At 40.7% G+C, this 27402-nt stretch overlaps 3 protein-coding genes and 1 long non-coding RNA gene across 5 annotated transcripts in view; 3 read left to right on the plus strand and 1 right to left on the minus strand.

Moving 5' to 3' along the window:
* The window catches only part of LOC145229369 (band 4.1-like protein 2), a 50230-nt gene extending 37691 nt beyond the window's left edge, over nt 1–12539 (minus strand). For both annotated transcript variants that reach the window (XM_080094692.1, XM_080094691.1), the window contains exon 1: nt 12457–12539. In XM_080094692.1, the coding sequence (XP_079950818.1) occupies nt 12457–12460 (4 nt within the window). In that variant the 5' untranslated portion in view covers nt 12461–12539. The remainder of the gene's footprint in view (nt 1–12456) is intronic.
* Nucleotides 12540–13080: 541 nt separating this feature from the next.
* On the plus strand, nt 13081–16885 carry LOC145229381 (uncharacterized). Its single transcript, XM_080094712.1, has 4 exons — nt 13081–15565; nt 15732–15849; nt 15954–16068; nt 16433–16885. The coding sequence occupies exons 1-4, from the start codon at nt 15475–15477 to the stop codon at nt 16640–16642; spliced, it is 534 nt and encodes a 177-aa protein (XP_079950838.1). The 5' UTR covers nt 13081–15474; the 3' UTR covers nt 16643–16885.
* Nucleotides 16886–17471: 586 nt separating this feature from the next.
* LOC145229376 (methyltransferase-like protein 27) lies at nt 17472–20355 on the plus strand. Its single transcript, XM_080094700.1, has 5 exons — nt 17472–17621; nt 18223–18464; nt 19125–19242; nt 19318–19432; nt 19706–20355. The coding sequence occupies exons 1-5, from the start codon at nt 17557–17559 to the stop codon at nt 19913–19915; spliced, it is 750 nt and encodes a 249-aa protein (XP_079950826.1). The 5' UTR covers nt 17472–17556; the 3' UTR covers nt 19916–20355.
* A 5535-nt stretch (nt 20356–25890) lies between these two features.
* Nucleotides 25891–26746, plus strand: LOC145229382 (uncharacterized). The gene is made up of 3 exons (XR_013860428.1): nt 25891–26007; nt 26456–26556; nt 26685–26746. It is a non-coding gene; the product is annotated as an uncharacterized LOC145229382 (long non-coding RNA).
* Nucleotides 26747–27402: the final 656 nt, after the last annotated feature.

Genomic DNA, 27402 nt, shown 5'->3' on the forward strand with positions numbered 1-27402 from the left:
ACCAAGTGTAGAATCGTACGTAAAAACGGTCATCTTTGAGAGCCTCACATCTCGGCTTTGCGACGAGCTAGCTACAAGCGGGAGCCATCGCAAGAAACCTTAGGGCCCCTTATGCACCGGAGGGCGCTGCACAGTGCCCCCTCTCCCAAAAGGACCTTTTTTAAAAATGGTATTGTGACGTCGTCGCAAAGACGGTAAAAGTAGATACAAGCCTCAAGAAGGCTGATGAGAATTCAGCGATCGCTTTGATTACTTTTCTCTCAGCAGAACAATTTAGTTGAGGCATGTCGCCGCAGAGTACTCGTACGTACCCGTTTGTTACCAAGTGTAGAATCGTACGTAAAAACGGTCATCTTTGAGAGCCTACATCTCGGCTTTGCGACGAGCTAGCTACAGCGGAGCCATCGCAAGAAACCTTAGGGCCCCTACCGTCGATTGATGCACCCCCGGTAGATATGCCACCGGAGGGCGCTGCACAGTGCCCCCTCTCCCAAAGGACCTTTTTTAAAAATGGTAATTGTGACGTCACAAAGTCATTTTTGGAATTCGAAGTCGGCAAAGACGGTAAAAAGTAGATACAAGCCTCAAGAAGGCTGATGAGCAATTTCAAGTCGATCGCTTGATTACTTTTCTCTCAGCAGACAATTTAGTTGAGGCATGTCGGCCTTGTGTAGAGTCGTACGTACCCGTTTGTTACCAAGTGTAGAATCGTACGTAAAAACGGTCATCTTTGAGAGCCTACATCTCGGCTTTGCGACGAGCTAGCTACAAGCGGGAGCCATCGCAAGAAACCTTAGGGCCCCTACCGTCGATTGATGCACCCCCGGTAGATATGCCACCGGAGGGCGCTGCACAGTGCCCCCTCTCCCAAAGGACCTTTTTTAAAAATGGTAATTGTGACGTCACAAAGTCATTTTTTGGAATTCGAAGTCGGCAAAGACGGTAAAAAGTAGATACAAGCCTCAAGAAGGCTGATGAGCAATTTCAAGTCGATCGCTTGATTACTTTTCTCTCAGCAGACAATTTAGTTGAGGCATGTCGGCCTTGTGTAGAGTCGTACGTACCCGTTTGTTACCAAGTGTAGAATCGTACGTAAAAACGGTCATCTTTGAGAGCCTACATCTCGGCTTTGCGACGAGCTAGCTACAAGCGGGAGCCATCGCAAGAAACCTTAGGGCCCCTACCGTCGATTGATGCACCCCCGGTAGATATGCCACCGGAGGGCGCTGCACAGTGCCCCCTCTCCCAAAGGACCTTTTTTAAAAATGGTAATTGTGACGTCACAAAGTCATTTTTTGGAATTCGAAGTCGGCAAAGACGGTAAAAAGTAGATACAAGCCTCAAGAAGGCTGATGAGCAATTTCAAGTCGATCGCTTGATTACTTTTCTCTCAGCAGACAATTTAGTTGAGGCATGTCGGCCTTGTGTAGAGTCGTACGTACCCGTTTGTTACCAAGTGTAGAATCGTACGTAAAAACGGTCATCTTTGAGAGCCTACATCTCGGCTTTGCGACGAGCTAGCTACAAGCGGGAGCCATCGCAAGAAACCTTAGGGCCCCTACCGTCGATTGATGCACCCCCGGTAGATATGCCACCGGAGGGCGCTGCACAGTGCCCCCTCTCCCAAAGGACCTTTTTTAAAAATGGTAATTGTGACGTCACAAAGTCATTTTTTGGAATTCGAAGTCGGCAAAGACGGTAAAAAGTAGATACAAGCCTCAAGAAGGCTGATGAGCAATTTCAAGTCGATCGCTTGATTACTTTTCTCTCAGCAGACAATTTAGTTGAGGCATGTCGGCCTTGTGTAGAGTCGTACGTACCCGTTTGTTACCAAGTGTAGAATCGTACGTAAAAACGGTCATCTTTGAGAGCCTACATCTCGGCTTTGCGACGAGCTAGCTACAAGCGGGAGCCATCGCAAGAAACCTTAGGGCCCCTACCGTCGATTGATGCACCCCCGGTAGATATGCCACCGGAGGGCGCTGCACAGTGCCCCCTCTCCCAAAGGACCTTTTTTAAAAATGGTAATTGTGACGTCACAAAGTCATTTTTTGGAATTCGAAGTCGGCAAAGACGGTAAAAAGTAGATACAAGCCTCAAGAAGGCTGATGAGCAATTTCAAGTCGATCGCTTGATTACTTTTCTCTCAGCAGACAATTTAGTTGAGGCATGTCGGCCTTGTGTAGAGTCGTACGTACCCGTTTGTTACCAAGTGTAGAATCGTACGTAAAAACGGTCATCTTTGAGAGCCTACATCTCGGCTTTGCGACGAGCTAGCTACAAGCGGGAGCCATCGCAAGAAACCTTAGGGCCCCTACCGTCGATTGATGCACCCCCGGTAGATATGCCACCGGAGGGCGCTGCACAGTGCCCCCTCTCCCAAAGGACCTTTTTTAAAAATGGTAATTGTGACGTCACAAAGTCATTTTTTGGAATTCGAAGTCGGCAAAGACGGTAAAAAGTAGATACAAGCCTCAAGAAGGCTGATGAGCAATTTCAAGTCGATCGCTTGATTACTTTTCTCTCAGCAGACAATTTAGTTGAGGCATGTCGGCCTTGTGTAGAGTCGTACGTACCCGTTTGTTACCAAGTGTAGAATCGTACGTAAAAACGGTCATCTTTGAGAGCCTACATCTCGGCTTTGCGACGAGCTAGCTACAAGCGGGAGCCATCGCAAGAAACCTTAGGGCCCCTACCGTCGATTGATGCACCCCCGGTAGATATGCCACCGGAGGGCGCTGCACAGTGCCCCCTCTCCCAAAGGACCTTTTTTAAAAATGGTAATTGTGACGTCACAAAGTCATTTTTTGGAATTCGAAGTCGGCAAAGACGGTAAAAAGTAGATACAAGCCTCAAGAAGGCTGATGAGCAATTTCAAGTCGATCGCTTGATTACTTTTCTCTCAGCAGACAATTTAGTTGAGGCATGTCGGCCTTGTGTAGAGTCGTACGTACCCGTTTGTTACCAAGTGTAGAATCGTACGTAAAAACGGTCATCTTTGAGAGCCTACATCTCGGCTTTGCGACGAGCTAGCTACAAGCGGGAGCCATCGCAAGAAACCTTAGGGCCCCTACCGTCGATTGATGCACCCCCGGTAGATATGCCACCGGAGGGCGCTGCACAGTGCCCCCTCTCCCAAAGGACCTTTTTTAAAAATGGTAATTGTGACGTCACAAAGTCATTTTTTGGAATTCGAAGTCGGCAAAGACGGTAAAAAGTAGATACAAGCCTCAAGAAGGCTGATGAGCAATTTCAAGTCGATCGCTTGATTACTTTTCTCTCAGCAGACAATTTAGTTGAGGCATGTCGGCCTTGTGTAGAGTCGTACGTACCCGTTTGTTACCAAGTGTAGAATCGTACGTAAAAACGGTCATCTTTGAGAGCCTACATCTCGGCTTTGCGACGAGCTAGCTACAAGCGGGAGCCATCGCAAGAAACCTTAGGGCCCCTACCGTCGATTGATGCACCCCCGGTAGATATGCCACCGGAGGGCGCTGCACAGTGCCCCCTCTCCCAAAGGACCTTTTTTAAAAATGGTAATTGTGACGTCACAAAGTCATTTTTTGGAATTCGAAGTCGGCAAAGACGGTAAAAAGTAGATACAAGCCTCAAGAAGGCTGATGAGCAATTTCAAGTCGATCGCTTGATTACTTTTCTCTCAGCAGACAATTTAGTTGAGGCATGTCGGCCTTGTGTAGAGTCGTACGTACCCGTTTGTTACCAAGTGTAGAATCGTACGTAAAAACGGTCATCTTTGAGAGCCTACATCTCGGCTTTGCGACGAGCTAGCTACAAGCGGGAGCCATCGCAAGAAACCTTAGGGCCCCTACCGTCGATTGATGCACCCCCGGTAGATATGCCACCGGAGGGCGCTGCACAGTGCCCCCTCTCCCAAAGGACCTTTTTTAAAAATGGTAATTGTGACGTCACAAAGTCATTTTTTGGAATTCGAAGTCGGCAAAGACGGTAAAAAGTAGATACAAGCCTCAAGAAGGCTGATGAGCAATTTCAAGTCGATCGCTTGATTACTTTTCTCTCAGCAGACAATTTAGTTGAGGCATGTCGGCCTTGTGTAGAGTCGTACGTACCCGTTTGTTACCAAGTGTAGAATCGTACGTAAAAACGGTCATCTTTGAGAGCCTACATCTCGGCTTTGCGACGAGCTAGCTACAAGCGGGAGCCATCGCAAGAAACCTTAGGGCCCCTACCGTCGATTGATGCACCCCCGGTAGATATGCCACCGGAGGGCGCTGCACAGTGCCCCCTCTCCCAAAGGACCTTTTTTAAAAATGGTAATTGTGACGTCACAAAGTCATTTTTTGGAATTCGAAGTCGGCAAAGACGGTAAAAAGTAGATACAAGCCTCAAGAAGGCTGATGAGCAATTTCAAGTCGATCGCTTGATTACTTTTCTCTCAGCAGACAATTTAGTTGAGGCATGTCGGCCTTGTGTAGAGTCGTACGTACCCGTTTGTTACCAAGTGTAGAATCGTACGTAAAAACGGTCATCTTTGAGAGCCTACATCTCGGCTTTGCGACGAGCTAGCTACAAGCGGGAGCCATCGCAAGAAACCTTAGGGCCCCTACCGTCGATTGATGCACCCCCGGTAGATATGCCACCGGAGGGCGCTGCACAGTGCCCCCTCTCCCAAAGGACCTTTTTTAAAAATGGTAATTGTGACGTCACAAAGTCATTTTTTGGAATTCGAAGTCGGCAAAGACGGTAAAAAGTAGATACAAGCCTCAAGAAGGCTGATGAGCAATTTCAAGTCGATCGCTTGATTACTTTTCTCTCAGCAGACAATTTAGTTGAGGCATGTCGGCCTTGTGTAGAGTCGTACGTACCCGTTTGTTACCAAGTGTAGAATCGTACGTAAAAACGGTCATCTTTGAGAGCCTACATCTCGGCTTTGCGACGAGCTAGCTACAAGCGGGAGCCATCGCAAGAAACCTTAGGGCCCCTACCGTCGATTGATGCACCCCCGGTAGATATGCCACCGGAGGGCGCTGCACAGTGCCCCCTCTCCCAAAGGACCTTTTTTAAAAATGGTAATTGTGACGTCACAAAGTCATTTTTTGGAATTCGAAGTCGGCAAAGACGGTAAAAAGTAGATACAAGCCTCAAGAAGGCTGATGAGCAATTTCAAGTCGATCGCTTGATTACTTTTCTCTCAGCAGACAATTTAGTTGAGGCATGTCGGCCTTGTGTAGAGTCGTACGTACCCGTTTGTTACCAAGTGTAGAATCGTACGTAAAAACGGTCATCTTTGAGAGCCTACATCTCGGCTTTGCGACGAGCTAGCTACAAGCGGGAGCCATCGCAAGAAACCTTAGGGCCCCTACCGTCGATTGATGCACCCCCGGTAGATATGCCACCGGAGGGCGCTGCACAGTGCCCCCTCTCCCAAAGGACCTTTTTTAAAAATGGTAATTGTGACGTCACAAAGTCATTTTTTGGAATTCGAAGTCGGCAAAGACGGTAAAAAGTAGATACAAGCCTCAAGAAGGCTGATGAGCAATTTCAAGTCGATCGCTTGATTACTTTTCTCTCAGCAGACAATTTAGTTGAGGCATGTCGGCCTTGTGTAGAGTCGTACGTACCCGTTTGTTACCAAGTGTAGAATCGTACGTAAAAACGGTCATCTTTGAGAGCCTACATCTCGGCTTTGCGACGAGCTAGCTACAAGCGGGAGCCATCGCAAGAAACCTTAGGGCCCCTACCGTCGATTGATGCACCCCCGGTAGATATGCCACCGGAGGGCGCTGCACAGTGCCCCCTCTCCCAAAGGACCTTTTTTAAAAATGGTAATTGTGACGTCACAAAGTCATTTTTTGGAATTCGAAGTCGGCAAAGACGGTAAAAAGTAGATACAAGCCTCAAGAAGGCTGATGAGCAATTTCAAGTCGATCGCTTGATTACTTTTCTCTCAGCAGACAATTTAGTTGAGGCATGTCGGCCTTGTGTAGAGTCGTACGTACCCGTTTGTTACCAAGTGTAGAATCGTACGTAAAAACGGTCATCTTTGAGAGCCTACATCTCGGCTTTGCGACGAGCTAGCTACAAGCGGGAGCCATCGCAAGAAACCTTAGGGCCCCTACCGTCGATTGATGCACCCCCGGTAGATATGCCACCGGAGGGCGCTGCACAGTGCCCCCTCTCCCAAAGGACCTTTTTTAAAAATGGTAATTGTGACGTCACAAAGTCATTTTTTGGAATTCGAAGTCGGCAAAGACGGTAAAAAGTAGATACAAGCCTCAAGAAGGCTGATGAGCAATTTCAAGTCGATCGCTTGATTACTTTTCTCTCAGCAGACAATTTAGTTGAGGCATGTCGGCCTTGTGTAGAGTCGTACGTACCCGTTTGTTACCAAGTGTAGAATCGTACGTAAAAACGGTCATCTTTGAGAGCCTACATCTCGGCTTTGCGACGAGCTAGCTACAAGCGGGAGCCATCGCAAGAAACCTTAGGGCCCCTACCGTCGATTGATGCACCCCCGGTAGATATGCCACCGGAGGGCGCTGCACAGTGCCCCCTCTCCCAAAGGACCTTTTTTAAAAATGGTAATTGTGACGTCACAAAGTCATTTTTTGGAATTCGAAGTCGGCAAAGACGGTAAAAAGTAGATACAAGCCTCAAGAAGGCTGATGAGCAATTTCAAGTCGATCGCTTGATTACTTTTCTCTCAGCAGACAATTTAGTTGAGGCATGTCGGCCTTGTGTAGAGTCGTACGTACCCGTTTGTTACCAAGTGTAGAATCGTACGTAAAAACGGTCATCTTTGAGAGCCTACATCTCGGCTTTGCGACGAGCTAGCTACAAGCGGGAGCCATCGCAAGAAACCTTAGGGCCCCTACCGTCGATTGATGCACCCCCGGTAGATATGCCACCGGAGGGCGCTGCACAGTGCCCCCTCTCCCAAAGGACCTTTTTTAAAAATGGTAATTGTGACGTCACAAAGTCATTTTTTGGAATTCGAAGTCGGCAAAGACGGTAAAAAGTAGATACAAGCCTCAAGAAGGCTGATGAGCAATTTCAAGTCGATCGCTTGATTACTTTTCTCTCAGCAGACAATTTAGTTGAGGCATGTCGGCCTTGTGTAGAGTCGTACGTACCCGTTTGTTACCAAGTGTAGAATCGTACGTAAAAACGGTCATCTTTGAGAGCCTACATCTCGGCTTTGCGACGAGCTAGCTACAAGCGGGAGCCATCGCAAGAAACCTTAGGGCCCCTACCGTCGATTGATGCACCCCCGGTAGATATGCCACCGGAGGGCGCTGCACAGTGCCCCCTCTCCCAAAGGACCTTTTTTAAAAATGGTAATTGTGACGTCACAAAGTCATTTTTTGGAATTCGAAGTCGGCAAAGACGGTAAAAAGTAGATACAAGCCTCAAGAAGGCTGATGAGCAATTTCAAGTCGATCGCTTGATTACTTTTCTCTCAGCAGACAATTTAGTTGAGGCATGTCGGCCTTGTGTAGAGTCGTACGTACCCGTTTGTTACCAAGTGTAGAATCGTACGTAAAAACGGTCATCTTTGAGAGCCTACATCTCGGCTTTGCGACGAGCTAGCTACAAGCGGGAGCCATCGCAAGAAACCTTAGGGCCCCTACCGTCGATTGATGCACCCCCGGTAGATATGCCACCGGAGGGCGCTGCACAGTGCCCCCTCTCCCAAAGGACCTTTTTTAAAAATGGTAATTGTGACGTCACAAAGTCATTTTTTGGAATTCGAAGTCGGCAAAGACGGTAAAAAGTAGATACAAGCCTCAAGAAGGCTGATGAGCAATTTCAAGTCGATCGCTTGATTACTTTTCTCTCAGCAGACAATTTAGTTGAGGCATGTCGGCCTTGTGTAGAGTCGTACGTACCCGTTTGTTACCAAGTGTAGAATCGTACGTAAAAACGGTCATCTTTGAGAGCCTACATCTCGGCTTTGCGACGAGCTAGCTACAAGCGGGAGCCATCGCAAGAAACCTTAGGGCCCCTACCGTCGATTGATGCACCCCCGGTAGATATGCCACCGGAGGGCGCTGCACAGTGCCCCCTCTCCCAAAGGACCTTTTTTAAAAATGGTAATTGTGACGTCACAAAGTCATTTTTTGGAATTCGAAGTCGGCAAAGACGGTAAAAAGTAGATACAAGCCTCAAGAAGGCTGATGAGCAATTTCAAGTCGATCGCTTGATTACTTTTCTCTCAGCAGACAATTTAGTTGAGGCATGTCGGCCTTGTGTAGAGTCGTACGTACCCGTTTGTTACCAAGTGTAGAATCGTACGTAAAAACGGTCATCTTTGAGAGCCTACATCTCGGCTTTGCGACGAGCTAGCTACAAGCGGGAGCCATCGCAAGAAACCTTAGGGCCCCTACCGTCGATTGATGCACCCCCGGTAGATATGCCACCGGAGGGCGCTGCACAGTGCCCCCTCTCCCAAAGGACCTTTTTTAAAAATGGTAATTGTGACGTCACAAAGTCATTTTTTGGAATTCGAAGTCGGCAAAGACGGTAAAAAGTAGATACAAGCCTCAAGAAGGCTGATGAGCAATTTCAAGTCGATCGCTTGATTACTTTTCTCTCAGCAGACAATTTAGTTGAGGCATGTCGGCCTTGTGTAGAGTCGTACGTACCCGTTTGTTACCAAGTGTAGAATCGTACGTAAAAACGGTCATCTTTGAGAGCCTACATCTCGGCTTTGCGACGAGCTAGCTACAAGCGGGAGCCATCGCAAGAAACCTTAGGGCCCCTACCGTCGATTGATGCACCCCCGGTAGATATGCCACCGGAGGGCGCTGCACAGTGCCCCCTCTCCCAAAGGACCTTTTTTAAAAATGGTAATTGTGACGTCACAAAGTCATTTTTTGGAATTCGAAGTCGGCAAAGACGGTAAAAAGTAGATACAAGCCTCAAGAAGGCTGATGAGCAATTTCAAGTCGATCGCTTGATTACTTTTCTCTCAGCAGACAATTTAGTTGAGGCATGTCGGCCTTGTGTAGAGTCGTACGTACCCGTTTGTTACCAAGTGTAGAATCGTACGTAAAAACGGTCATCTTTGAGAGCCTACATCTCGGCTTTGCGACGAGCTAGCTACAAGCGGGAGCCATCGCAAGAAACCTTAGGGCCCCTACCGTCGATTGATGCACCCCCGGTAGATATGCCACCGGAGGGCGCTGCACAGTGCCCCCTCTCCCAAAGGACCTTTTTTAAAAATGGTAATTGTGACGTCACAAAGTCATTTTTTGGAATTCGAAGTCGGCAAAGACGGTAAAAAGTAGATACAAGCCTCAAGAAGGCTGATGAGCAATTTCAAGTCGATCGCTTGATTACTTTTCTCTCAGCAGACAATTTAGTTGAGGCATGTCGGCCTTGTGTAGAGTCGTACGTACCCGTTTGTTACCAAGTGTAGAATCGTACGTAAAAACGGTCATCTTTGAGAGCCTACATCTCGGCTTTGCGACGAGCTAGCTACAAGCGGGAGCCATCGCAAGAAACCTTAGGGCCCCTACCGTCGATTGATGCACCCCCGGTAGATATGCCACCGGAGGGCGCTGCACAGTGCCCCCTCTCCCAAAGGACCTTTTTTAAAAATGGTAATTGTGACGTCACAAAGTCATTTTTTGGAATTCGAAGTCGGCAAAGACGGTAAAAAGTAGATACAAGCCTCAAGAAGGCTGATGAGCAATTTCAAGTCGATCGCTTGATTACTTTTCTCTCAGCAGACAATTTAGTTGAGGCATGTCGGCCTTGTGTAGAGTCGTACGTACCCGTTTGTTACCAAGTGTAGAATCGTACGTAAAAACGGTCATCTTTGAGAGCCTACATCTCGGCTTTGCGACGAGCTAGCTACAAGCGGGAGCCATCGCAAGAAACCTTAGGGCCCCTACCGTCGATTGATGCACCCCCGGTAGATATGCCACCGGAGGGCGCTGCACAGTGCCCCCTCTCCCAAAGGACCTTTTTTAAAAATGGTAATTGTGACGTCACAAAGTCATTTTTTGGAATTCGAAGTCGGCAAAGACGGTAAAAAGTAGATACAAGCCTCAAGAAGGCTGATGAGCAATTTCAAGTCGATCGCTTGATTACTTTTCTCTCAGCAGACAATTTAGTTGAGGCATGTCGGCCTTGTGTAGAGTGCGCACGCTTTGGGCTTACGTATTTTGGAGCAGCTTCACAATTTTTTGTTGGTTTTGGCAAACGGCAAATTTACAAGTCACATGCGAAAACAAGGGCGAATGACTGGTAAAAACGTGCAGTAAACAGCGAAAAAACGGTCACTTGATAAGTTCGGGGCTGTGATCCTGTATGGTAAGGGATTTTTAAAAAACTTTTAAAAAAAGATTTAAAAAACAGCAGACGAGTGCGATCGTAAGATGACGCCAATACATCTTGGATTGTCCTTGAAAATTATCGTGTTTTGTGTAAGTAACATACATAACATAATTTCGTTTGGAGTATCACAAACATCACAGTTCATTCTAATAATTGATTAACAATGCAGTTAAAAAGACACTATATGGTCGTTTTTTATTTGGTCGTAGAAATTGTTGGAAAGTTTTGAATCTGATTTACCGCACATCATACTCGTAATGCACCTAACTCGATATGTGAAGACGACGATGTACAGCACATTCTTTTCTATCGGTATCCACAAGGTGCTGCCTCCTTTTTTCGCGCTTCCTGTCTATCTTTTATGTTTTGCTACGTTACTGTTTTTTTTGCAACAAGCAAGTTAAGTGATTAAAAACAAAACGCTGTTGGGACGACACATAGTTTTTCTCCTAACGATATGAGTTACACAGTAGCACAATTTGACGATGAAATGGCCTGCATGAATTAATAGATCTTCTAAATATTGCTTTCTTTTATAAATAAACCTTCAAAGATGGCTGATTTTGCGTTCGATGCTAGCTTAGGGAACAACTGGTTTCTTTAAAAGGCCGATATGCCACAAACAAATTAGCTGCTTTGTGAAAATTACCTCAGTAATCAACTTGAATTGTTTACAAGATTTCTTGGTGACTTACTCTGGTTTTACCGCCTTTTCCAACTTTGTTTGTTGCAAGAAAAAGTGATTAAACAGATAACTTTTTAAAAAACTTCCTTATGAAACTAGTGGTATTGTGGCAGAGTTGTAAGTAGGGTCTGACTTTAAAGGCCGGGTTCGGGTCATGTTTGGGTTTCGTGAAAAACGGGCTTGATTCGGGCCTGACTTTGCACTTGTATCGGCATTTTTTTCAATATGCTTAGCGAGCTAAGTAGCCAGCTGCTGGTCCTGACCTAATGTCAAACAGCCCTAAAACCCTATGTTCAAGACCCATTGTATTTTGGTCTTTTGGTTGTCTTTTTTTGAAGCTTTAATGCAGGCGTGTCCAACTCGAAAGCACTGCCGTGCCAATTTAGGTTTTAAAATATACACGCCCGCCAACGTTTGGTAGGCCTACTTTTTTCAAACCATGTCTTAAACGTCTTAACGGTAGAAAAAATATGTTGTCAAACGCGAGTAATGAGTAAACGTTTTTATGATACTCCAGAAACCTTTTATAACATACCATGTCGCTTAAGGCGCAGAATCCATCACATGGAATATAATACGACAGCATAAAGGCCCAGAATTATCCAGAATTCGACAGTTTCAAGCGCCTAAAGGTGGACGGATGAAGTCTAAAAACGACCAATTTATTTAGTGGATTTGTGTAACCTTGATACTGATCATCTTTACTGAAGTTAGAATAAAGGCCAAAAAGAATCAATAGAAAAATATTAATTGTGTGACAAATCCTAATGTTTACCATCTGAATGTCCAAAAATTGCGTGCCATTTAAAATGCTCTGCGTGCCACTTTTGGCACGCGTACCACGTGTTGGACACCCCTGCTTTAATATATACGCTTGTTAATAAAACTTTCCGGCCTAAACGGGCTTCCCAAAAACGATTCGGGTTCGGCCGAGTTTCCTGCTGCTACTTTCGGGTCGGGCTCCAATTTCAGGCCCATTTGCAACTCTGTGTTGTAGCTTTCTCTGTTGACAAATTTTCCGTGAGGTATTTGAGAAAAAAAAAACGATTGAGTCATCATCATCCTAATGAACATGTCTTTGTTTGATAACTTTTTTTGTATTTTCACATTTTCGTATTTATAGTGCAGCATTTTTGGGTATTTTAAGTATCTTTTGCTTTCAAAAACGCTCAGATGTGAGCAGTAATGTTTAAAACTTGTTTAAGTTCAATTTGTTACTGTACCTTAAATGTGTTTTCCATTTTATTTCCCCCTTTTTACCACAGTGGTTTGTAAGGGGGCGCATGAGTGACGTCAAGTTTTTTACTGCGGTTAAAAACAGGGTTAATGACGTCATAGATACGCAAAATTTTGCATGACGTCATCATATGACCTAAACTATGTTGTGACGTAATTTCATGATTTTGTGACGTCATTAACCTATGTACGTACAATTGTACACTAGACCCCCATTTTGCCTTTAAAACGCAAAATTCGCAAATAATAAAACGCCCTGCTAACGATTTGCTGGAGAAAACAATTTCTCTTGCCTGTCTTGTCGATCACGCTTGAGTAATTTCTCATAAAAATCGTAAATTTAAAAATATTATTTTTTTGTTCTGTTCGAAAGTCACGTACACATTTTTTTCTAAAGTTAATTTCCATATTATTACCTGGGATTGAGTAATTGGTACAACATGTAGCCTACCTTATATCTGGGCAGTATGTTACTTGCAACATCACAAATACCGTCACACGTTTTTGTAACAGTTATTACACTGATAAGGGTAAAAATAGAAGTATATAAAAACTCATGTTAATTTTTTGTCTACAATTAGGCAACCTGGATTGTTAGATTTTATTTACAAGGAACCAAGTACATTAAGTTTGCAGTGTTTTAATGCACACTGCGACCACAAAGCGTTCCACATCGATTCACAAATCGTGGGTAGCGCACAGAGAAAAATCGTGCGCCGATACACATGAGAGAAAAAGTGTAGTGAAAAAGAGCAAATCAACAAACCACTGCACTCATATTTGTAGCCTAGAGCCTTTAAATAGCTTTTCCTGAAGTGGCGTTCTGTTTTAGAAAAATAATTTCGTGTTCTCTGTCTTAAATTTTGATAGGAAAATAAACAAACGTGGGTGGTTCTTCTTTTTGGATGGTTCAAAATTACGAACTGTTTTAAACCAGTAAAAGAGGTGCTGTATTGTTTACAGGGCTTGAAGTATTCTAAAATCAAAAATAGCTATAGATACCAGGTCCAATTCCGCATGCATAGGACAAAGGTCGAGGCCTGTTTGAGGTGTAAAATTAACTCCTGTGAACGCCGATACGTGTACAATGCCGGCGAAAGTAAAAAAGGGGCTAAGCATAATGGCGTATAGTCGCGATTCAGCCAGCGTTTGTAAACAACATGGTGTTTGTAGTTTACATTTGAGCGGTGTAGGCCATTGTGTAGGGTTACAATGGTTTTAAAGTAACTATGGACAACACAACCAAGAAATTGACGGATGTAAAGACAGGTTAAGATAAATGTAGTGTGTGCTGGAGTTGTACAATTTAGTGCTGTAAACCAGTGTCCTCTACCTTATACTGATCGAGTACCACCTGGCAACTTTCTCTATTGCTGCGTATACCACCTTAACCCTATTTAAACGGGTAGACGAAGATAATGGCCCATTTTTATCGACTAATCGCAGTTAATGTATGGTACAACTCTGTTGTATTAGCCTAGATATGTGCAGTTTTTATTTAGGTAACAAATTTACTTGTGCAGTAGGCACATTGGTATAGAGTAGTTCTACTTCGCTGGTATATAACAAAGCCCACTTGTTAGAGAGTCAGTTCCAGACTAAGCTTTAGCTTTTCTGGTACCACTGTAATTGAAGGCCTAAAAGGCGTGCTTGACTTAACTAAACAATCCTAAACAGCTAAGAGAGTAATTTCGCTTGGCAGGAAATTGGCAATAACAGAAAAGCAAACACAGACATATTAAGCCGAAAATAGCTGTGTAGTATCAGGACGTAAATAGCCCGCACAGGAAACAAGTAAAAATCTATAGGAATTGCGCAAATTGCAGTTAGATCTACAGCTAGTTGAAAGTTAGATACTCAACAACATTAAACCACATGGCTCAGTAATATCCAGTTGTGGTTTTTGTTTTATTTTTTCGCGGAAAACAACAAACCACAATAGGTTGTTTGAGCGCATCTGATCTGTGTCAGTCTGTGTCAGTGATAGATTCGTTGCTTTTGGACCATTGTTTAGCGAATTGATTCAATTTGGACTGTTTTTTGTTTGCAACTGTCTATTTTAAACCTGGCAACGATGTAAAGTTTTAAAAAATTAAGCACCCCGCCGCTAATTAGCCTATCAACAGAAAAAAATAAGAATTGCAAATGCGAAATTGCAAAAACTGTTTCTGTAGCTGGATAGACAAACCAGAAAAAATGGCTTCGGGGCATTTTGCCTGCTTCCTCTCAAGGCGTCTGGTTTTGCGTTTTGACTGTAACTATTAGTTGACGGCAGTGATTTTAATTGTGTCCAAGCTGGAATTGAACAACATTTGCAGGGCTCTCGCAATTTGTAGTTGACCAACCGGTTTGAAGTCATAGGTAATGAGCCAGTTTGCTTGTTTGTTTTTTTACTTGTACCTAACGTCCGAACGAAGAAGAGGTTGTTGTGTCCTTGACCGACTGGTGTAAGGCCAGATGGAACAAGTGGTTTAATTGAATAATAACTTAATTATTTTAACGATGAAAATAACGGCCCAAACAGACACTATGCTTTATTGTTCCAACGTTTTGGCAAATGCTCATGTCCTCACGCCGGGCTTTTCGGGCTCGGTTTTGGCTTATAAACCGAAAGGTTTCTTCAAAAAACAGACTTGATTCGGGCCTGACTTTACACTCTTTATCAGCATTATTTTGAATAAATTTTACTAATAAGTACCAGTTGCTGACCTAATGTCAAATAGCCCTAAAACGCCTTGTTCAACACCAATTGTCTATTGTGTTTGCTGTCTTGGTCTTTCCTAAAGGCTTCAATGTATAGGCCTGTCAATCAAACTTGCGTGCTTAAATGGGCTTCTCTAAAACGATAAGGGTTCGGGCCGGGTTTCAGGCTTGTACTTTCGGGTTCGAGCTCGAAATTCAAGCCCGTTTACAACTCTGGGGATAGATGCCTGATGATTGCACGATCATCTGCCGAAACGTTTGAACAATAAAGGATGTCGCCCGACGTTAATTTGGGCTGTTATTTCCATCATGAAACTAATGAACAGACCCGTATTATTTAGTGTTCCAAACTTAATTAGTGTTTTAGCGTAGGAACAAGCAGAGGTTGTTAAAATCTAACCATATATCATGAGTGGAAGTGAAAAGGACATACTTCAAGTAATCAAGTTTTATATGCACCGAGTCATGATGAATCCCAGCTAAAGTACAACGACTGGGCGAAGAGTTACGACGAAGACATCGAAAAAATGGGAGGCAATCCGCCACGAAAAGCAGTAGAGAGCTTCACCAAACACACCAAAAATTTAAAAGTGGATTCTGTTCTTGACCTGGGCGCCGGTAATACATTCCTACGATTTGTCATAATCAAAATAGATAAAAAAAGGTATGATTGTTAAACACACGGTCGGTGGTTAAGCATCTCAAAGACCATGTTTAAAAACTTAAGTTATTTCTAATATTATATTTTGCGTATTAGTGAGGAGATCTTATAACATATTTTTAGGAACTGGGGCGATTGGTTACCACCTGCGCAATGATGCAAAATACGAAGGCGCACTTGATATTATGGATGCGAATATGGAGATGCTGTATATTGCAAGCAAAAAGAACCTCAATTTAAGGTAATTTGAACAATAAAAGTTGAAACACATGACTTTAGGTTAAACATATGACCAGAAGTTATTCTAAAATTTTGACCGTCATTAATTTATAGTATGTTCGACAGAAACATATTTCGTCACTGGGTGGAAAGGGAATTACCCGTTCGTGATGCAAGCTATGACGTATTGTTTTGCGTCGGATCATTCATCCCAAACCACGTTCCCATTTCTTCCATTCCGGTAAAGTCTGTTGCAATAGTTTGTGTTTAATTTCCGTTTGAAATATCCGCTTCCCGGGGACTTTTATACGGGGAATTCCCGACCTAATTCATGAATTGTAACTGTTGCGTTTGAATACGGGTATTAGGATTAAGGTCAAACTTGGTATATAATGTAAACCTTTTGACACACCTCAAAAATTGTATTCATCACCTGTGACTGGTTACAACTATTTGAAGAACTCGGGTTTTGTGCACTGTCAGAGAAAACAATTTCACTTTGCATTTTTTTTTGCTTAGGTTTGTATCACCCAATCCTTTACCTGGCATGGTACATATCATTTATTAGGGCTTGTTCTTTTACCTAACTTAATAACTTGTTGTAGGGAATGTCAAAGTGTGTACGGAAGGGAGGTCTTCTTATATTTTCAACGCGAGTTCACAGCACTGAAGAATACAAATCCGAATTCGACGATGTGCTGACAAACATGGAGCGCCAAGGCGCCATCAAGCGGCTCGACATGATCGAATTTGTCCATTTTGCAAACGCTGAAAAGAAAATCAATTCTGCTGTATACGTTTACGAAAAACTTTAAGTTTTGACGTCTTTGCTTTTTAAATGCCATTTGTAGTCAAACTACGAGGCAAACTTGAATAAAATGAGAGATGGTATTGTAACTATTTTAGCCTTTCTTACTTTACATGTTGAAGCTTCAACTATGAGAAATACAGCAAAAACTATCAAAACCACTCCCTATCTTATTTTTATCATTCTTTTGGTATGATTGTTATTTTATGTTTGCCATAAGTCAAAGCGCAATAAAAGCTAAACTTTTCGACTGCTTTTTAACATTATTTTATTGACGCGTAATGCTAATGACAACAGCTAAGCTTGTCAGTGTCATATCCAACTTTGTCTTCATTAGGGCAAAACACTCTCAAAGCGAACTGTAAACACACAGAGAGAAAAAAGGAGAAAGGGCCTGGAAGTGGTGACCCAAATAAGACGTCGAAACTTAGGTACAAAACTTACAATTACCAACTAAAGTGTGTCTTACGGCTGTCAGCAGCAGTACGTTTCGTAACAGTCAACTTTTACGGTGTCACAAGCAGCTCGCTATTGAACTGCAAACATTTTATTGTTTGGTTTCACGATAAGCTAACAGACTTAGATTAGTTCATAATGTTTGCATAGGGCAACGAGACATATTGCTAGACTGTGCAGCAAAGGTTAGGCCCTGCAAAAGTGATAGAGTATACAGGTGGCATTTTGATCGTTTTGTTAACAGGGCGATATTTTATGTCACATTTAACAAGGGAATAATTTTAGTATTAAGCGCTATAAAGAATATATCACTTAAACTTGCGCGATTTAAAAGTGTATTTTATGTAACTCAATGTTCTGTTAGAGCATGTAAAGACTAACACTTTAATATTATTCACAGGCGTTTGGTTTGTTAACTTTTATCTTATTTTGGGCTAGTGTCCCCTAGTCCGTTGCTGCTAGTCAATGCTTGGGAGGCCTGTTCTAAACCGGCTTCGCGCCTATTACAAACCAATCCTTCAGCGATACATGTAAGTACACGAGATTACATTTTTTCTAGTGTATCGAGTACTGTGCTTTTGCTAAGTAGACACTATTTACTCCCAGTGCCGGATTAAGGGTCTGCTGGCCTGTTAGGCACATTTTATAAGTGGCCCGAAAATCAGGGTTGCCAACTAAAAAATTAGAATTATCAGTGTTGCCAAATCAAAAAAGTGGCCTGGATTTTTGACTGGCCTGTAGGCACGTGCCTACTTTGCCTAATGGCTAATCCGGCACTGTGTACTCCAAGTGCACAACAACATTTACAGGGGCACATGGGAACTCAGGAGTACATAGAGGTTCACCAAAAAGTTGTTTAAGTTATAATAGTTTGCAATGCGTGTGTTTGATAACGTATGTTTTACCACTTCAAAACAGTGTCGTTCTTATAAAACAGTAATTCCTACATTTAAATGCTTTGTACCATTTCATTTAATGTCTGTAAACCGGCCAAATTTCCCCTTAATTGTTATTTAAATCACAACATTCCATTGGATTGCAGCAAAAATGCATGAGAAAAAAAAGTTGCAAGAGCTGACTGCTCTAGTGCACTTACCTCTACGCTAAAAATAGCCATATTATATAATTTAGAAACCTTAGTGCGCCGATCAGTTCAACTACAAATGGAAACAAGAACGAAATTTACAAATCGATCAATAGCGTTGTCCACGCACCCGATGCCGTGACGTCACAGACAAACTACGACAAATGGGCAAAAACGTATGATGGCGATCTGGACGTTGTAGCAAGCGTGCCGGCTTTGAAAGCGATAGAAAGTTTTTCAAAGCATACACAACATATGAAAGTCGAATCTGTGTTAGATGTTGGGGCCGGTAAGGCAAAAGTTTATGCTTTTGTTTTTCTTTATTGTTTTCACGGAGAAAAGTTTTACGTTATTGACGACTATTTGGTTTAGAAATTAGCTGCTTAGTTTTATCCTGTGCACATTACTTCAGATTTAAAACATGATCGTTTGAAATAAACTTTACTACGCCTTGATAAATTGATTCTTTTGAATCATTCTCTGTTCTATTACCATTCTCGCAACGATTTCCACCTGTCATTACATAAATTATTACATACTCCTTTTCCTTGCTTTTTACGCTTTTTATCTTTCGTGCGTTTCTTATCTTTTATTGCATGTTCACTGTCGTTTTAGTCTGCTAGGTTTTCAGTTAAACAATATTCGTGTTTATGAAAGAAGTATTAGTCTTTTCTAATTTTAATCCCATTTTTGCCCTTTATAGAAACTGAAGGTGTTTTTTAGCGAAATATGGGTGTTCTTTAAAAGATTGTCAACTGATTTTAAACTGGAAATAAACATTTCCCAACCTAACCCTACTAACATTCATTTTTCCATCACTATACTGATGGGGACAACGGTTTGAATGAGTTGACTGCATAGAATGTACCTGAAAAATTGTTTGCAAACCTGGGATAAAAGGAAAAAAAACTAGGGTTGAAAATGATGTCAACTTTGTTTCTGTCTTTAGGTACTGGCAGAGTGGGCCACCATCTACGCAACGATGCTAAGTACGAGGGCGTCATTGATATTATGGATGCCAACATGGAAATGCTGTACCTTGCAAGCAAAAAGAACCTCAATTTTAGGCGAGAAGGCCTTCTGTGGTTATTCTAATATTGGCCTACGATCACATAGTTCTAATGGGTGTTCGATTTTTTTAGGAACATAATACGTCATTGGGTCGAAGGTGAATTACCGGTTCGTGACGAAAGCTATGACGTCATGATGTGTGTCGGATCGTTTATTCCAAACCACATTCCCTTTACAGCATTACCAGTACGCAATATGTACAAAAGTATTGATTTACTACAAAATTATGATAGGAATAGAACAGGACAAGGGTTCTATGTAGGGTTGGGGTTACGGAGTTAAATTGAAAAATCACGAAATCAGGATTTACCGGAATTTTCACTCATCAATCCTAATATTCTCGGGATTTCGACATTGAGTTGAAAAGTACATTTTAAGCTGTGTTTTTAGCTTAACGACACGACCGCGATTTTGCGTTGCGCAAAACTGTAATTTTTATTAATTTTTTACTTTTTACAGATATTATCCAAGTGTGTACGAAAAGAAGGACTCTTAATATTTACCACTCGAGTGCAGAGTACCGGGAGTTACAAATCCGAGTTCGATAAATTGTTAGCAGGCATGGAGCTTAACGGCGCCATCCAGCGACTGGACATTACCGAATTTGTTCACTTCGAAAAATCCGAAGAGAAAGTTTACTCGGCGGTTTACGTGTATAAAAAACTTTAAATGATTGAGGAAAGATATTTGGTGTATTTAACTGGTTTTCAGTAAACTCGTTTGATATTTTTATCATAAATATCAATACATCAAGTAAGAAGCAAAAGCAATATGTGGAAAAGTTTAACAACACAGAAAAATAACAAGCTTATGGGTTCCAAACATGCCTCGACTACTCATATTTCTCTTTGTAACTTGAGTGGCATTGCCCCAACCAAAGTAACTTGTTAAACTGAACTAAAATCATCTTAGGAGACCAGCTGATTCGGTACAACGCCTTTAACAGGCCTGGCGTACTATGATTTATCGATATGTATGCCGTGATCGCTGGTCTGCATCGACGATTTCAGGGCTGATCCCAGTATGAATATGTTCATCTTAGCTTAAACTGAACTAAATTAAATTCGTTTTTTCTTAAAGACACAAAATAAATAAGAATTGACAAAAGAAATTTGTACTGTGGCGTAACATTAGGCGTTGCAAAGAAAGTTACCAAAACTGAAGACAAGAAACACCTAATAAATGCCCGTTTTGGGGAGGTGTGCATAGTATGATCCCTTATCAATTTGTAGAAACCGCCGCTAACCAAAGCTCAAACGATGTGGCAAATTCGGTTCGGTTTTAATTACCATTGGACTTCTGTACCTTGCTAATGACGATTTCCGCTGTATTCAGCAACTTTGTATTAGCGCAATAAGTTCTTTTAGCAAGGCTATCTTTATATTTCTATGGGCAATATTCTTTTTAAATGCTTTCAAAGAAAGAGGGCCACTTACATTTTCTATTTGGCTGATTGCTCTGACAAATCCTTGATAGGTGGTAACTTGTTGATGCCGAACTAATAACAAATGGTGCACAGTGTTAAATACCAACGTTCCTTTGTCAACTTTTAAAATTTGTTTTAACGATTTTTTTTAAGTCGAAACAATGCCCAAAATACTTCTTGGTTTCGAGTTATAAACGGTCCTGCAATTGGGAACCATAATCATCCAAAACCTGAATTTAGTTCACAACAATGACTTGGTTTTGCAAATTACAGCAACCAGGCTGTTGTCATGGCAATTAAACATGTTAAACTTTTTTTTGAGGTTAACTGCGACAAGATGATTTAATGTTTTCTGAGAAAACCAATAACTATCAAATTTCATTGGCAAAGTGATATTTGTTGGTGCTTACTTATGGAAAACTTGCATAGCAGTAAAACTCGTTTAAACACGATTCGAATCCGAAATTTCGCCTAATTTAGACAAAACTTAAGGTACAAATGATTTGTAATGTTGTAAGACATCCGGATCTTCGCCTAATCCAGACAAATTTTTGGGTCCACACGGGTTAACCGAGGTTTACTATATATTTCAATTATTATGTAAATTACGGTATTACAGAACCAAGGGACGTGACTGAAAGCCTAAACTCGGACGAGATGGAAAGTTTTGAAACCGAACTAAAACACAAGAAATAAAAAAAAAACTTTTTCAGGTGACTTTAATATAATAAACAAAAATAAAGATAGTAAATTAGCTTGCATTAAAAAAAACGTTTTGTAACTTGTCCTTAATCAATAATGTTTAAATGGGGCATCAGCCCCGGTTGAGAACCGCTGCTTTAACCTGTTTGGTGTTTCTTTTAGACGAGGCAAGAATGATATTGAGACTTGTATGATATTTGTGTCAACATGTGATGAAAGAAGAATTGCTTTTTTTGTTGCATCAATAAACGGAAATTGTTGTCGGAAAAATGTTTGGTATTTTATGATAAATACTAATAGCAATAGGTGATACAGGTTTGACGCCACACGGAAAACAGTAAGGTTTGTGTTCACAAGGTTGTGGGTTTGAATCCCGACTCGACAATTCATATTTTCTTGTGCAAGCAACATGAGTAGCATTGCCCCAACCATAAGTAAATTGTTAAACAGAAACAGTTTAAATTTAATGATTTTGCACAGACAACAAATAGATATTCAACAGAATTTGTACCTGAGTGTATCAAAAACATTTAGTTTGACTTAAAGTTGACAAAACCGAGCGCGCTAGGTGAGCTTTTAAACCGTTACCGAAGCATCAGTTCGTCGTGTTATGCGTGCCAACGGTAACATAGTAGTTTAATTTATCAAGGAAGAGCTTAGAATCTGATTTAAAGTAAATTGCGAAACCCTAAAGCGAAAGTTGCTTAACACTACACATTGATGGACGTGCTTTTCTCAAAAGAGTTGATTTTCTTTAGCAAAAATTTACTGTTCAGCTTTACAAAAACAGTCAAATACAATTTCGCGTTTTTCAAGGAAACAAAACGTTGATAAAGTGTGTCACACTTATTGGCATGGATCCGATTTGGCCTTAGTGACAAATCTGTAAAATAACATGCAGGAGAAGTACGGTCAAATCTACAACTAAAACGTACTGGTCTTTTATCACATTTAGTACCAGCCAATATCGGATTTTATCAAAATTTGGCAATGTTGGTTTGTACAATATGGTTCAAAAGAGTTTAAAACCTGTGGAGAATTTGGTTCAAAACGACTTCCGCTCGTTCTTTAAGATGATTTCCGTTTGAGCTGTTTGACTGGGATGTAGCAATGAATTGGTTTGACCTTGCTGTGTTATTGTAGTTTGTGTGATATGTTGTAAGTGAACATTCGCTTTGTGTGATTCTGGTACGAGAGCTAATAACATAAAAACGATAAAAAACGCAAGGTTAAATTAGTTAAATTGCTTAAATAGCTGTAGTTCACTAGTAGTCCTATTGTTTTAGCACAGTGGTCGGCAACCGCCGGTCCGCGGCCCGGTACCGGTCCGCGAGGAGTTTGTTACCGGGCCGTATAATTTTTCAGGTTAAATGCTATAAAACTTTTTGCCCATTATCCCCAGGGATGATAAACAAATTTAAGCGTTTTTATTGCTAAATGTTTGTAGTTTTTTGAAGACCGGTCCGCGATAAAATTTCACTTTCAAAAACGGTCCGCAGTGCAAAAAAGGTTGCCGACTCCTGTTTTAGCACAATAAGTTCTCTTGACAGGACGCCTTTCATATTAGCAGTTTTCAGTTAAAACGTATCAGTTAGCGTATAAGTACAGACTGAAGAAATGCGCTTTTATTTTCTGTTTGGTCAGAATGTATATTTTAATGCGTTACAGAAACTAAACCAAGATGAACAAAGTAGTATTGTTGACTTTGGTCATTTGTGTGATGCTAATGTGTATTGGTACAACTGATGCTTGGCGCAGAAGACGAAGGCGTTGGGATATTTCTTCTGACAAGGCCTTGAGAGGTGGTAACTTGTTCATGTCGAACTAATAACATATGCTGTACATTGTGAGATTAGAAACACTTAGGTACACAAGACACGGATTTGAATAGTAGCTTTACTAATAACAAAATAGCCAGCCATGTGAGACAAAACGTATTCACACGTTTGGTCAATAAAGTGAATACGTTTTATTCTACATCGCTGGCAATTTTGTTTTTTTAATGTTGGTTAATTTTTTAACGTTTGGTTTTGGTTGGTTTGAAGTCGAAATAAATACCCAAACTGCAATTTGGTTTTGAGTGGTACGGGCCTGAAATTTAACAATAATAGTTGTTTTTATTGTGCCTGAATTAGTCCTAAAAGTTAGATTTGCTGATGTGAAATTACGACAAAATATGGGATAGTGTGAATTACATCAGACCCGAATCCAGTACGTTTTGCTCAAAATTTAAGCCTAAACCCGACCCTAAAACACCTGACTTTACACTTTGTGTCAGTATTTTTTCTAATAAATTTAACTAGCTAAAGAGCCAGTTGCTGGACCCGAGCTAATGTCCAAGAACTTTAATACGCCTTGCTTTTCAACAACAATTGTCTATTGTGTTTGTTGTCTTTCTTGAGGCTCCAATATATAAGCTTGTTAATCAAATTTTCACTCAGGTGACATAAACTAAAACAAATAAAAAATAAGATCCTTAATTGTCTCACAATAATAAAAAAACGGTTTCTTTGTAACTTGTCCATAATCTCTGATGTTTGAATGTTGTCAAAACCCTAAGCTGATGCTATTTGTTATCGATTAGTTTCAACCAAATTATAGAATTATTTTTAAATTTTGTTTTTACCTGTTTCTTGTTTTTTAGGTAAAGCAATAATGCTATCGAGACTTCTATGAGATTCGTCTAAACATGTTTTGAACTGCTTTTTTGTTGCATCAATAAACGTAAATTGTCGTCCTGTTATTTTCGAATGATGGAATAAACAGTAGGCCTATTGTATTCCTTATAGGCAAGCAACATGATCATTAACGATCGTTGTCTTATTAAACTTGAATACTGTAAAGGGAAACACGTTTCCAAACGACAAATTCAGTCGAAAAGATTGTATTATAGCCTACATTTCAACGGAAGTTAATCATTTGTTTTTCAAATAAAAAATTTCAACCGCATAATCATTTGTTATTCAAACAGAAACATTTAATAATAGACTTACAATGCCAGTTTTAGACAAATTATATGATCAAAAGTACTTTGGTTTTATTTTTGGGAAAAGTATCTCCATATTAAGCATTGTATGATTAAATGTTAAACTTTAGGTGCAGAACGCTACTTTTTTTCACACCAATATTAGGTTTTAAAGCTTATAGTATAAGGCTTCTTCCATAAATACCACTCCTATAGAAAGAAAAATCAAATCAGAATACGTTTCGATGAGTCTAAAGACCTGTAGGTGTCGCTGTTAGACACGAGGCGTTTTTCTGGCTTTTGGAAACGAAACTAGTGTCGTTTATCAAGGAAACTGAGTAACAAGCTGTAAAGTCTGTTTTAAAATGAATTCGAACACATTTACAGAGTTTATAGCCTCAAACTGTTTGGATAGTTCTCAAAGATTACAAGCTAGTTAAAAGGTCACAAGATAAATCAATCTCTGTGGTTTCTGCCTGTTTTGGCATCCAACATAACTGGTGAGGCTTGGCTTTCAGCCTGTTACTCCCAACAAACTAGATGGTTGCACTAACCATTAGCCAATACGACCTATGTCTTGTCACCAGTTGCACTAATAAGACCTTCTGGGTCGGAACAGTGTGCACTGTCTGCAGCTTACTAAATTAAAACATTTTTGTTAAAATTGGTCGCTTGAGCGATGCTGACTAACATTGGTGAATCAAAATCAAATTTCTTATTGCGAAAACTATTGCAAAAATAGTGCAACATTTTCTTTAGGTTTTTTCTTCGGTCGTAAAAAAAGCATTGTGTGATTATTTAAACATAACATTGTGTGATTATTTAAACAAAACATTGTGAAATAATGATTTACAATTATTTTTTTAGGAATTTTAAACTTAGCACAATAACCCTAACATTAATTAGAACATGAATAAGCTGGCTCAATTGACATTCAAACAATATTTCAATTTTAGTGTATGATTTTACGTATCATAAAATTGAAAATGTAGGCATATAAACTGAATCCTTTCACAGAAAGTCCGATATTTTTGAAGAAAATCAGATTGAATGCAATTTGTTGTACGATACAAACAACAAAAATTTCCGATATTTCGCACTACTATTTTATTTTTGAGTCCAGCAAAAGGGTCAAAGATCAGGCTTCATTATTTCTGCAATGAGAATGCATGATGAGAAAGAAGTGTGGGAATCCGCCAGCAAATCAGGAAATTGTTTTCAAAATCCCAGCATTGTTTTCAAATTTTTAAAAATGGTTTCCAACGTAGTTTGGTTAAAGCATTTCCGCAGCCCAGAATGTATGGTGAGAGCGAAACTGTCGAAATTACTGCATTTGTTTTCGGCCTGTTGTGAAAAAGGCAACAAGCTCTAAATATAATCTTCAGCATATGTCCAAGTCAAAAGTTGGTTTTATCTTTGTGTGGGTTAACATTTATTATCATTTTCAGATAACTCTGTGTTTGGTTGTAGCAGCAAACCTTGTGTTAGTTTAACGTTGAACAGAATTCTTATCCATAAAATCTGTGTTATATTTTTCCTCCAGCAACAATAACAAAATGAACAAAGTAGCGCTTTTAGCATTGGTGACTTGTGTGATGCTGATTTGCTTTGACACAACTAATGCATGGCGGCGTAGACAAGGAACTGAAGATAACGCATTAAAAAAAGGTAAGTGCTTTCGATTTTTTCGGTTATTCTAAACACATTGCAAAAAAGATTAAAATACTGTTCAAGGAATTTTAATTTAAGACAAAATGGTTATTTAATCGACCATCTTGGTCTAGTCATTCGTCAATAACCCTGTATACATTATTTAAAACTTCCGGTGGTGGACCGCCAACTCAATACAAACTACTGTCTTGGTTCTAAATTGTTAATGTAGTCTAAATTGTTTTAGCTTATACTTTGGAAAGCCATATTGATTTGACATAAACCTTTAATCCGCCTGGCGTAAAATGAGTGACATCTTCGATCATTAGCTTAAAATCAATAATTAAATAAAATCCAGGTTGATGTCATGCCAGGCCGCAACGACCTCTTCTGTTGCATTTCTAAAAAAATAATAGGTTTAAAATAATAGCTAATAGCTACATGAATGTTTTATTTTGTGTTTTAGAAGTCACACAACTGAATGAAGTTTTTGAAAATCTGGATTTCGTTGAGGCAAGAGAATTGCTGGACGAAATGAGAGGGGAATAAAAATCCCAATACAACAAGGTGACCGTCAAAACAAATTTAACACTTTTTTCCTTTTGGTTAAAACCAAATGTATAAAAAAAGGTTGACATACAATTCAAACTTTTAATAGAAAGATTGTATGCATAAAACATTTTATTTTTTCTTAGGACACCGGGTGCGAATGAACTTCGTCAACAAGTGTGTTCAATAAAAATTGCCGATATGTCGCAATAATAAAAATAATTAAAAATAAAATCGTGTTTGTTCTTGTGTCAAAGTAACAGCATCGAGTCAATTAATGATAAGCTGCAGACACTGCACACTGTTTCGACCAATACGGTCTCATCAGTGCAGCTGGTGACGAGAGATCGGTCGTAACGGCTATTGCCGTTGGATGGCTACACTAGTCAATGCGGTCGATCTCTCGTCACCAGCTGCACTAATGAGACCTTATAGGTCGAAACACTGTGCACTGTCTGCAGCCTGTGTCCATATAAGACAAGCAAACATGTTTTTTAAACTGTATATTATATCATTTATTACACAGTCTCACTATGTGTCGCAACGTTATGCTGTGACAAAAATAGTCCAAGATCTAAAAAAGTTTGGAAACACTGGCCTCCGTTAAACGAATAAACCTGTTTGAATGAGCCAATTGAGGACCTGAATTGTCGATCTTAAGTAGGAAAATTATCCGTCTCATGGTTTTGAAAAACTTTCAAAAACAATGTAAATTTGTAACTAAATCGAATAAAAACGGGACCAACAGTTATCCACAAAGGTATACATCAGCCAAGTTTGAAAACGATCTAAAATAAACACGCCGTATATGTGCAGTGCATGTCGTGGATTGTATCCGGTATGTAAAACAATGTCTTCCGATGT

This window comes from Phallusia mammillata, chromosome 5 (genome assembly GCF_965637545.1).
Source record: "Phallusia mammillata chromosome 5, kaPhaMamm4.hap1.1, whole genome shotgun sequence".
Taxonomy (NCBI): domain Eukaryota; kingdom Metazoa; phylum Chordata; class Ascidiacea; order Phlebobranchia; family Ascidiidae; genus Phallusia; species Phallusia mammillata.